Below are 12,739 nucleotides of genomic sequence, written 5' to 3'. Positions count from 1 at the left end.
TTCATATAAAGGAAAACATTTTAGAGTTCTTTTTAGTTATGAAGTCTTTCACTGATATTTTTTATTCTCAGTGGCCTTATGTGGAAGTGGCCCTCCGTCTTAACTTGCTAACCGATCTTGTTTCAGTGAACAAAGAACTGTGTATATTCATTAAAATGAATTATACTGAAGTCTAATTTTCCGAAATAAAGTCAAATATAAGTACTTCCCTTAAACTCTGTTGGTATAGTTCTCAATTTGCATGATTATAGCAAATCAGTGTCTAAAATTCAGATGACTGCCCACCTTCTGAAGAACATGGAGTGAGAATCTAAAGAGAAATGTAAACTTGCTTAATATCATAGGTGCTCAATGAAATTTCAGTGTTTGCTGTACAGGTTTGGTGATGAACAACTGAACTAAACCATGTACAGTCTTTTCCTAAAACATTCCCCTTTCATGTTCAACCATTACTTTATTGACAAAGAAAGAAGCTTTTTATTTTCCTTTTACTAGAATTATTTATTCATTGCTTGAATTAGGCTGTGAATTTTTTGGAGGTAGAAATTATGGTTTATTCATTTGCTTATTATCGTTAGACCTTCTTAAGAGTGACAATTGCCTATCTATTTGTTGAAAATATGTACAACATATGCCTACATTGTAACATCTATTGTGCTTATTTGAAGGTATATACTAGTGAATAGAACAGACAATGTTTACCACCATGAAGTTTACATTTTAGTGGAGAAAGATAGATGGTAGACAATAGACAAACAAGTAAACTATATAGCGTCATTTGGTGATAATTATTTTAAATTACAAGAAGGAGGCTGAGCAGAACCATTTTTGGTTGTTTATCAATGGGATCTTGCAAAGTCCCAGAGGCAGAAATATGCATGGTATTTTCAAGAATGGCAAGGTCCAGATACTTACAGTTCATGAGCTAGGGGGAAATATCAGAATATGAGTTTGCCATTGTTAAAATCGTTCCTTTGTAGATAATTTTAAATACTTCACTTATATTTTAAGGAAATAGAACCTCATGGTTGTTTCTGAGAAAGGAAGAGCCATGAATGACTTGTCTTTTAAAACTTTCATTCTGGCTACAGGTTAAACAATGTGCTATCAGGGGACAATGACATATGCAGTACATCAAGTACAAAAATGTCATAATAATCGAGTCTGGGAAAGTTGTTTGAACTAGTGTACTATTGAGAAAGTGGAAAGATGTGTCTGGGTTCTGGATATATTTCCAAATGTACCTCTAGTAGTGTTTACTGATGGATTGTATATGACAAGTGAAAGCTAGAAGTCAAAGATGGTTTCATCTTCTCTCACATGAGCAAACAGAACAGAGTGGTCATCTACAGAGAGAGAGAGAGAGAGAGAGAGAGAGAGAGAGAGAGAGAGAGAGAGAACTGTGAACGGAGTAAGACTGGGAAGGGGTAGTAATGAGCTTGGTTTGGAATGAACCACTTTTGAGATACCTTTTAGGTAACTAAGTAGAACTACTGAGTGGGCAATAAACAGTCGAGCCTGTGACTCAGTGCACAAGTTGTGAGCGTATAGACAAAGTATGAAATCACGAGATGGCATTAAATTAGAATGTTATTGACTCATTAACATGTGTTCATTTATAATATTGAATCTGTCTTCTCTCTGAGCATACTCATCTCTGATATTAAAGAAAACAAAGTAGGTATCTGTGCAAGGCCATTGATGAGATTTATAAATGTAGGAGTTAAATAGTTTTTACTATATGTATGCCCAGCATAAAGCTAAGTAGTTTAGGGGATATTAAAAGGTACAAAATGCAAAATACTGCTTCCAGGAATCTTAGGTTTGGTTAGGGCAATAACACCTCAACTTGTAAAACGTTGTTCACACTACAAATGCAGGATGTAGCATTTAAAACATATAAGCCAGTCCATAAAACTTTACTGAGTGATTTCTATGTTCTGTGTGCTTGCCACAAAGGCAATAGGAATTTCAAAGAATGAGATATGCCCATGACAGAGTATAGTAACTAGATGGCTATGTGTTTCTTAGAAAGTACATTTGGTAGAGAGTAGAAGAAAATCAAAAGAGTCAATTTCACTGCAAAATAGAATCATAGTTACTTGATTTTAGACGGTTTTTAAAAATAGTATCCACAAGGACTGTCATACAATGTTATAGCAGTGGCTGGAAAAGATTATAAGATCATTTGAAGAAGGAATATAAGAATATGTTTATATGGCTTTTAACTTTTACAGAGGACTTTGACATCTGACATGGCACTCGAACTTCTCAAACTTCTCTGTGCTAACTAGGGCGGCTAATTTCTGTACTGGTCCTGAGAATTTTAGTGGTTCCTAGCTCAGCATTCTGTGGGGAAAGGATTTTTTTAGTGATGTATCATGAAGTTTCATACTGCTATTTCTAAATCCGATTTAGATCTTGCTGTTTCTATACTGGTATAGTAACCAGAAGTGTTGTTTACATCCTGTCAGTACTACAAAGAACAAAAATTTACCACCATCTAACTCATTATAAACGCTCTGCAGGTCTGAGGCTCAAAAGCCACAATATGAACACAAAGATCTCAGATCTCCTAAAGGACACTTTATTTCATGTGCTCTAGTAGCTGCCTCTTTTCACTCAGAATCCTTACCTTCCTCAGAGCCCCTGTCTTAAATATAATATTAAACCAGAGGCAAGAATGTGTTCTTTCTGAATGTGTTCCCTTGCCAGTTTTCATTTCAAATGTGGGTTGTGCTGGGTTAATATTTATATTCCTGGCTTCTTTCATACCCAGTAATTCTATTTAAACTAATCAAATCACTGACTTTAACATTAAACACACACACACACACACACACACACACACACACACGCGACAAAGCAACATTGTTCTTTATTTGCATTCTGACATAAATATTTTGAAGACTCTCTTTTACTCTGAGTATTTTCTGATGCTACAACCTCCAGTTTAATCCTAAATTCTTGACAATGTATGCATGCCACACAGGGTGTTATTATTGCCTCCGGCTAGCTTCATGTCATCTAGTTTGTCTTTTGCTTCGCTCCTTTGATAGCATTATCACGACCAATTGTGAATCTGCCAGATGCCTTTCCTTGCAAAAAGGACAAATCTAAGAAGACTTGTGTTTTTCTTTTCCCTCTCCCAGGACTGCTTTCATTAAAAGACTTCCTCGTTCTTTTTTCATGAAACTGATTGCGCTTAATCAGAAATGGAGCAAACAGACTGCAAACCCTATCAGCCTCTGTCAAAAGTCAAGCATGAAATGGATCTTGCTTATACCAGTTCTTCTGATGAGAGTGAGGATGGAAGAAAACCAAGACACTCATACAACTCCAGGGAAACTCTGCATGAATATAACCAAGAGCTGAGGATGAATTACGATAGCCAGAGTAGAAAGAGGAAAGAAGTAGAGAAATCTACTCAAGGTATGTTTTTAATGTACCTTTATCATTGATATATTTTCTCATTAGGGAACAGCGAAACCCTTAAGTACATAAAAACTATGCTTCAAAAATAAATGTGGGGCCAGATATTTAGCTCAGTGGCTCAAATGCTTGTCTGGTAAGCACAAGGTCATGAGTTTCTATTCCCCATACCCAAAACTAATAAATAAATGAATATGCCAATGTTAACTGGCTAATAATCTGCACTGTTCACACGTGCTCAGTAAATCAGTTTCATATGCTAACCCAGCTAAGGTTGAAGGTTACATGTGCTTTTTATGGATTATATATGAATTTAGAAGCAATAATCCTCTTATCAGAGCATTCAAAATTTGTCTAATCCTTCAAATAGCCATTTATAGACTGAAAGATAAATCATTTATATTAAGATGAAAAGTAAACAGCTAAGTGCTTTTCAAGCCATTGCTTATATAGGACAAAAGTCTCAGATACATATTTGGTTGCTGAAAAAGGTACCAAACAAAGCTCCAAAAAATCTGTCATCCATATATGAAGATTTCGTACAGCACTTTTAGAAGGGAAGTCCTTTTTGGTATCTGTTTTTTTTTTTTTTTTTTCTAACCACAGAAACATTTTTGAGTGTATTCTTTGGGCAACCTTAGTTTTGCAATTATGGAAGGACACTTTCTAAGAAATAAAAAATCCAGGCAGGTAGAAATATGATTTCTTTCTCCTTTTCAATTGACAGATGAACAGTGTTAGACACTGTTTTAACTTCATAGGAGAATAAGTATTGACATTGACATGCATTATTTGTTATGAATAAGTCATACTAAGATGTTTTAAAAATAGCTTTTTCTTGAATAGTGGCTCTCAAAATGTGGACTCTACCTTAGCAGCATCAGCATGACCTGGAAGCTTCTAAGAGATGCACATTCTCAGGCCCTATTCCAAACTTACTGAGTCAGACACCCTGAAGGTGGTATCCAGCAATTTATGGTTTAATAAGCCTTCCAGAAAATTCTAATGCATGTTCAAATTTGAGTGCTATATTATTTCTCTGTAATTTCTTCTACTCATATTCCTTCAATGATCACATGTCTTTGGGTGATTATAAATATTTATTTTCAAACTAAACCTCTTTCATTTCCTTTGGTCCTAAATTTTTAGTTACCTGCTGACCATTTCCAAATGAGTGACACACTTAACACTTTAAATCAATATTTGTAAAATGGAAGAATCATCTTAACACCCTCAATCCCAGTCCTCTTTCCATTGCCAGACATCTGTCAGTGGTGCCCCTTTCTTGCAGTCAACCACATATACATTTTGTATCTCATGAATTGCCTCATGAAGCAGAATTAATCTCTACACCTCTACATCCTCCTTTCATTCTCACCATCATTACTGTCACTATATCTTACCTAGACAGTTTTGTTTCCTAACTCATATGCTTGTATCTCATTCCTCTTCAATCCCCTCAATGTGCTGTTATATCTTTCTTGGAAAAAGCAGAATTTTGTGTTCGTGGTACAAAGGTTTGAACCCAGGGCATCATCATACTAGGTAAATGTTATACCCTTGAGTTGCATCTCTAGCCCCAAACTCTTTCTTGGAATGACCTTCACTGCTTAACCCTAACTTTTTTCAAAGTCTAATTTACAAGTGACTTTGGCACTGAAGCTGTGTTGCATCATTACCTACTCCATAATCTCTAGCCATAGTGTTGGTGATCTCTTCTTCCACGAAAGAGGATATTTTGTTTGTACTCATTTGTATCTCATATTATGGTTGTGTAGACTCTCATATTGTACACTTAATGAATATAAAAATAATTCTTTCTTTCTCAGTATTTCAGATCTCAGATCTTTCCTATTTCTAATTTTAAGTATTAAGGCAGGGTCTCACTATGTTGCTATTGTAAGTCTCTGGGTTGTTCAATCTGGGTTTAAACTTTTTTTTTTCTTTGTCTTTTTTATTGGTACCGGGGATCGAACTCACAACTGCCTGCTTGCAAATCAGGCGCTTATGCCACTGAGCTAAATCCCCAGCCCCTGGGTTTAAACTTTCAATCCCCCTTAGCTTTGGGCAGTGGAATTATAGGCATGTTCTATCCTGTCTGCTTGCGTTTTGGTTACCGATCTCTTGTTCTATAAAACTTTAGTGTAGTATATATTCTATTATTGTTTTCTTTAATGAAATATGTGCTATCAGTGGAATACAAGTGTTTATCATGCACTAAAAACTGCTCTTTAAATATTATCACATCAAACTATTACAAAACAAAATTACTATATTCTAATTAGTGACAGAACTTATTTGTAAAAACAAGTTGATTCAGAAATTTCAGATATTCATACTACCATTTAAATATACACTAGTGCTTGTTAGAGTAACATTGCTTTTCATCTTTTAACATAATTGCTAAAGGTTTTGTATATCTTTCTTCAGTAATTCATTTAACCCTAGTACTTTTTCAGATAAGATAATGAACATTTGCTCTAAAATGATTTTCTTCTTCTACCTGCCTGACAGTTGGTAAATGTTATCCTGTGGGAATTTCCTGGCTTTATCATGCCTTTAAAACTCTATTTTTGCATGAAAATATTTCTCCGTAAGATTTTCCTTAGAGAAGATGAAGTCATAATTGTAAGGTGTGTGTTGTAGGATGAGGTATAAAGGGTTTGACCTAAAATTCTGTGAGTTTAGTATTCTGATGATAGTTCTAAAAGTATAAGAATTTTCATGCAATTCTTATAAAGAATTAGGCAGCCTCAGATTTTGTCTTCGTGCAGTAAATCAAAAGAATTTGAGATGAGTGCTGTTTGTCTTCTAGGATGCAATCATAATTTCCTTTCAGGAAACTCTTTTTAAGTAGTAAGCCTTTAATTAGTATTTAATATATGTCAGGTCTGGAGTTCTATGCTGAGGATGAAAATTAATGCTTGTAGGAAGATCTCATACAAAGGAGAAAATCAGTATTCAAACAGATCATTGCAATGAAATGCAGCAAGTGCTTTTGTAACAGTTTCACCCTTATCTAGGGTTTTGCTTGAGACAATTTCTGTTACCTATTTAGGATAAAACTAGAAATAAACATGAATTTTAAATGGCATGCCACTCTAAGTAGCACAATATTTAACATCATCCTTCTCTGTCTTACACAGGACATGAATCATCCTTTATCCAGTGCATTCACTTTGTGTATGCTACTCAACCCTTAGTCAGGTTTTAAGTATCTACTGGGGGTCTTGGAATACATTCCTTATGAAAAACACGAAACTTGTGTACTGTTAAATTGCTGTGGAAATACAAGGGATAAAATATCTAACTTCTTTGGTGGACCTAGTATCCAAAAAAAATTACTATTGATCTAGGTCTTAAAATTTAAACAAGCATTTACCAGGAGGTCATATTAGCAGGTGGAACCTTCAAAGATGAAAAAGACCTGGAATGGTGTGACATTTAATATATTTAGAAAAGGTTTGTTGAAAGCTAGATCATGAGGCAGTTCTTATGCCAAATTTGGGACCTCTTATTTTTTTTTTATTTTATGGATGCAATTGTTAGATAATTCCATAATGAATGATAGTTTTAGGGTGATATGTGTTTGGGAGAACTGTAAAAATGTAGGCAGCAAGGTAGAAGATTGTTGACAGAAATATCTAGGTGCCCAGAGAGAATCTATGAGGCTGTTGCATTAGACCAAAGCTAAGAGTGATTACGGGATGAGGTTAAAGCATAGCTGAGAAAGGAAAAAGACATCAAGAGATAATATTGTAGTCACAGTAGTAGGACTTGGTAGTTGATTGCCCGTTGAGATTACAAGAGTTAACCAAGTCAAGGATGATTCTGAAGCTTTGAGTTTGGCAAACTAGGGAGACCATGATCCACTCATTAAGAGAAGGACATATAGGAGTGTTTGGGTGGGAAGAAGTTGTGTTTCTTTCTAGACATGTTAAGTTTAAGATGCTAGTATGTGATCCAGGTCAGTGTTCCATTAGACAGTTCAAAATCGAACTCTAGGGTTCAAGACACATCTGGACTGTGGATATAAACTAGTTGGTGCTTACCATTGTCCTAAAGATGCCTAGGTGTAGTGAGATTACTGAGGGACAGTGTGCAGCATGAGATTCGAAAAGCTCAAGGACAGAAACATAAATTTATTCTCCATGAGCTGACATAAACACATTTTAAATCTAGTTATACTTTTACCAGCACCCTCCTTCAGTGAACTGACTTACATTTACCAAAGTACATGGGATTTGAAAATTGAGACACTCAGAACCTCATCAGACTACTCCTCTCTAATCTATAGTGATACCTAGGAGGTAAATACATACCATTTTAGGGGGAAAATGAATTATACTATATTAAGTGATAGCAAAAACAGCATGAATCTAATTTGTTTTATTTTATATGTCACTGTCAATCAAAGAAAACATTAACATTCAAAAAAATGAGGTAGTGATTGCATCTTGCATTAATCCAGATAAATGTAAGCCCAACTCGGTTTTAATTTAAATTTTTTTGAATTTAACAGTTAAATTGTATTTATTTCTCAGGTACAGTATGGTGGTTCATAGTGCATATGCATTGTAGGTTCTCAGAAAGTCATTGTGCCTTGGATCAAGAAGGATGAAAGCAAACAGTGTTGATTAAGGGCCTACTTATATGCTGGGTAAAATCATGGATGGCTTTCTGCAAAATTGACTTCATCATTTTCTTAACCAACAGCATCATTATCAACATCAGTGTTGAATCTTACCTTCTCTCTACTAGAACTCTGCTAGATGTTATACTTCACATTTTCTCTATAAACACTTTATGAGGTGTGAGGTGTCCTCAATTTCAGGTGAGGTAACTGAGACTTACAAAAACGCACCAGAGACTTCATGGTTACTTGTTGAGAGATGCGATTGAAAATCATGTCTGTCTCCATGTTCCCATGTTCATACACTATACCTCCTTGCTTACCTACATCAGGAGATTATAATAAGATGAAAATGTTTAGGAACTCCAAAACAATGTCAGTTTCCATTAATTTCCTTCCACAATAATTTTACCTGCCTCCTTATGCTCTAGTGACCAAGGGTTTACAAGAAGGTTAAAAGGCTTTCTGTTCTGCTCATCATTAGAATAGGGTAAGTGATATCATAATTTTCAACTATTTAAGTCTATTTATACATTTTTAGGGAAGTTAAATTTTTTTTCTAAGTCTGAGTAATTTTGAGGAAATACTTGAGGAAATGCATGATTCCATATGAGAGTATTTTCATATCCTTATCTTTATTTGCCAAGAAAGCAGCTCCCTCCACACCCACGCACATGTGGAGTGCTGAATTCTAAAGCAGATTTTCCTATCTTCCAAAGCCTTTGAATGAGAAGATAGATACCAATCTTATGTTACTCGCAATTCTTTACTAATGGGATGAATGAGTCCTAGGCAGACTTATTTTATATAATTTTTGCCAAGTTGAATAGCACTGGTAGATTTCTTGGAAACATTCAGGGTAGCAATTTTTCCCAAGTAGCCTCACTTCCAAGGTGAATATAATTTTGCTAAAAAATTTATATAAAACAAATGAAGATATAAATGTATGAATATATAGACCAACAGTAATTTAGCTGTGAGGACTCACCTAGGATTTTATATAGATAACATTATTTTAAAGCAACTATTTTATTGTAATTATGGATGAAAAGCCACCCAGGTATGTAAAAGTGCTATGATGAGAACTTATTAAGAACACACGAGCTCATGGATTTCTAACACACTCTTCTCATCCTGATCTTTTCTGTTTATTTTTCTCTTAATGTTTTTTTGTTTGGTTGGTTATTTTCCTCTTTACAGTTACTGTTTAACATAAACGTGTATCTCACATTATCGCCATCTGGTGGAAAAAAATAAAACTGCTGATCTATATTTACTAAAATTACATGAAAGCAAAGTTTATCACCCATCTATCTATCCATCCATTTTTAATTTAAACATTTGTGTATCAACATTTATTTAGTGTCAGCTAGGTTCCCGGTACTATGCTATGTGCATGAAGTTTACCTTGGAATAAATGCACCCTCACAATTGTTATTTTTCCCTCCTTGCCCCAGGTTAATGGACCACATCAGATGTTGTTTAAGCAGCATTGCCACTTGTGGATTCAAGGAGTAGAGAGAAGCCTAAATTTGAAATAGGCGTTTCTCTGTTCTTATTTTAAGCATTTATCTGTAGTTTAAACTATTGTTTGTGTATATCGACATGGCTTGGATATCAGTTCCTACCATAAACTTGAAAGCACTCTTAATCTCAAGATCCGCATTTAAGTGATAGGAATCACAGGCAGAAGGCATGACATAATGTGGCAAAATCTATAAAATGAAAATTTCAACAGCATTTGATGATATGAAATGAATTTTCTGCTGCGAGCACGGTATACTTGTAGTAGTCCCAAGTTTCTAGCATAAAAATCTACGTCTGTCAAAAAGAATTTAGACTATAGGAGAATATTAACCACGTTATTTAGTAATGACTCCAGTTGTCTCATGTCTTTCAACTAGTAACATCTGTTCAAAAAATTTAGTCAATAAAATCTATTTGTGTAGCATTTAAACTGGAATGGAATGTTCATGACATTTGTGCAATTTTTCCCTTTATCTCTTCCAAGACAGATATCCCTAATTAATCATGGTGTTCTTGGCTATTTAGCCTAGATGGATCCTTGCATTCTGCTCAGTACCACTTTTCATGCAAGCATTTTTAATCAATTAGGGTTCATAAAAGACAAAACCTATTTGTAGCAAATGATCTGCCTGTCTGCCAAATTCTGTCAAACTCTGAAGGTACATACATGAATAAGAAGCAGTGTTAGCCTTTAAAGAATTCTAAGTAAAGTTGGAAAGGAAAATGTAGATCAACAATAGTAATGCAATGTAATTGGTGTCAGGATGGTGGTATGTGTAAAGTACACACTATGGGAGTCTGAAAGCTAAAACAAAGTATTCTGATTAAAGAATGATGACAATGATTCTGAGAAAAATACCTAACATTTACTTAAAACTCAGGCACTGAGCAGGCACTTTACATGCATTTTGTTTTTGAGTCTTCTCAGCAATGCTATGAAGTTGGGATCATTATTTTAACCACTTCACAAGTTGATGAAGATAGATACTGTATGTTATGGTTAGTGTGTAGATGCCCCGCCCCAAGCCTCGTAAACTTTTAGATGGGGCCTTTTTTGGAGGTGCCCGAATTTAGGGTTTATGATTGATTCGTGTTTCAGTGCAGAGATTAAGGACTATAGTCCTTAAGATTAAGATTAAGAGTAAGGGTGGGTGATTGGTGGATTGGTCCACTGACTGGGTTGACACCTCGTTAATCCCAGAAGTCTGGATAAGATAAAGGAACAGAAAGAGGCTTGTTTTCTTTTCCTTACTTGCTGCTTTTGCCATCGTACCCCACCATGAAGGTTTTCCCCTCTGCCATGTGCCATTCTTCCTTGGAACCAGCTAATTATGGACTGAAACCTCTACAAACTGAGCTAAATAGAACTTTCCCCCTTTAACTTTGGGTATCAGGTATTTTGTCTCAGCAACAAGAGACAAATAACTAAAACACTATATGATAAAACTGGAATTGAGATCTCAGAAGTTTATGCACTGCTATAACTATTATGCACAAATAGCTCTAATTTCAGATTTCAAGTTTAAGGAAATGTTACTGTGTGTTTGTGTCTGTGTGTACATTTGGAGTTATCTAATAAAATGTCCATATGCCTCAAAGGGATCCACAGACTCAGTGTAATCACTGTGAAAATTTCACTAAAATATTCACAGAAATATAGGTGGCTCTTGAAGTTGTAGGAGTAGGACGTATCATCCCATGAGAATTATGTATAGTCAGAAATACACAGAACTAAGTATATTACCCTAAGATCACCAGGATTTAAAATAGCAGACCAAAAAAATAAGTCGTCTTGAAATGTCAGAGGAAAACCAAAATGAAAGAGAATTACATTAGCCAATATAGGAGATTTTCTAGCAAGAAAATGTGACTAATGTTTTCAAATGCTGCAGAAATAAGTAGAATGCAAATTGAAAATCAGAGTAAAACAGGCAGTTTAGTAGATTACTGCTAACTTTAGACCAGAGATATTCCATTTTTGCTGGATATTAGAATCACCTGTAAAGTTTAAAAAATTTGAGCACCATGCCTGCTTCTAAAACCAATTATATCACAATTTCCATGGATGAGACCTCAAGTATTTAAGTAAACTTCCTCAAGAGATTCCAAAGTGATTCCACAGCTCAGAATAGCTGTGTAAGTGATTTAAAGGTAAATATGATACATACTCAAGTATTAAGTTTCCTTTTAATGAGTATTTCTAGGTTATAACCAGTGATCTTTCTAAAATACAAAATGGACCATGTCATTCACTGTAAAATCTTCCAAGGTCGCTCCTAATGCCTACAGTAACAGCTCTTCACCGTATGAAGGCAGAAATTACTCAGTGCTTCAAGAATCTAATTCATGCTCTGAGTATTTTCAGAAAAGAAAATGCACATACACAGAGTATTTTTCATGATATTTAGAAATCCCTTTCAGGTGTTATACATCCATGGGCCATGCGTAAAGATTCTCTGTGAATGTAATTTCATTCCACATAGTGAATGTAACCTAGATCTTCCAAGAGGTAGCACAGAAAACAAAAATAAAAGTGCCATTGGGTTGGTGAGGCTAGCAAGTAGTGTGAACTCTGCCTCCAGTTTTAACTTACATTGGTGTTATGCCATCTTCATATAGCACCACCATCTTGAATTAGGATGTTTTTCACTCAGTGCAAAATTGATGGGGATTTTGTTTCTAACAAAGGAAATTGTATACATATAAGTGAGATTTTCAGGTTATGTTGATAATTGCAAAAATATAGTGTAAAGCTATGTTTACAACCCAGGTTTGGAGTAGTAAAGAGATCCAGATAAGTAGAAAAATGGAAGGAAGTTATTTACATGATACACTGCAAAAGTTCTCTTTCCCTTTGTGTCAGTCAGGTAGCCAGATTGGCAGCTAATCAAAACACATAACGTTTAAGTAGCAATATATTAGCAAATGGGAAACTCACCAAGTAGGACTGAATTTGATTGAGTTAATTTTCTATATCGATCCTTAAGCTAAGTTTATGAAACAATGTACAATTACAGGTAATTATAGACATACTACACTTTTTAACCTTACGCCACCAAGTCTCTCATTGATGAACATTCTGTTTTCTTTTATTCTTATTTTTTCACTATTTTATTATTTATACAGATTAATGAGCTTCATTTAGGC

The 12,739-nt window shown here is 34.9% G+C and overlaps 1 protein-coding gene across 8 annotated transcripts in view; it reads left to right on the top strand.

Annotated features, from left to right (window-relative positions):
* Window positions 1–12,739, top strand: part of Tenm1 (teneurin transmembrane protein 1) — a 757,085-nt gene that overhangs the window by 222,762 nt on the left and 521,584 nt on the right. For all 8 annotated transcript variants that reach the window (XM_063246384.1, XM_063246382.1, XM_013147982.3 and 5 more), the window contains one exon: window positions 3,153–3,432. In XM_063246384.1, the coding sequence (XP_063102454.1) occupies window positions 3,216–3,432 (217 nt within the window). In that variant the 5' untranslated portion in view covers window positions 3,153–3,215. The remainder of the gene's footprint in view (window positions 1–3,152; window positions 3,433–12,739) is intronic.

Source organism: Cavia porcellus, unplaced genomic scaffold (genome assembly GCF_034190915.1).
Source record: "Cavia porcellus strain 051 isolate PalLab524CR breed Dunkin Hartley unplaced genomic scaffold, mCavPor4.1 scaffold_3, whole genome shotgun sequence".
Classification (NCBI taxonomy): domain Eukaryota; kingdom Metazoa; phylum Chordata; class Mammalia; order Rodentia; family Caviidae; genus Cavia; species Cavia porcellus.
Note: the sequence above shows the minus strand (reverse complement) of the source record. Positions and strands in the feature narration are given on the sequence as shown.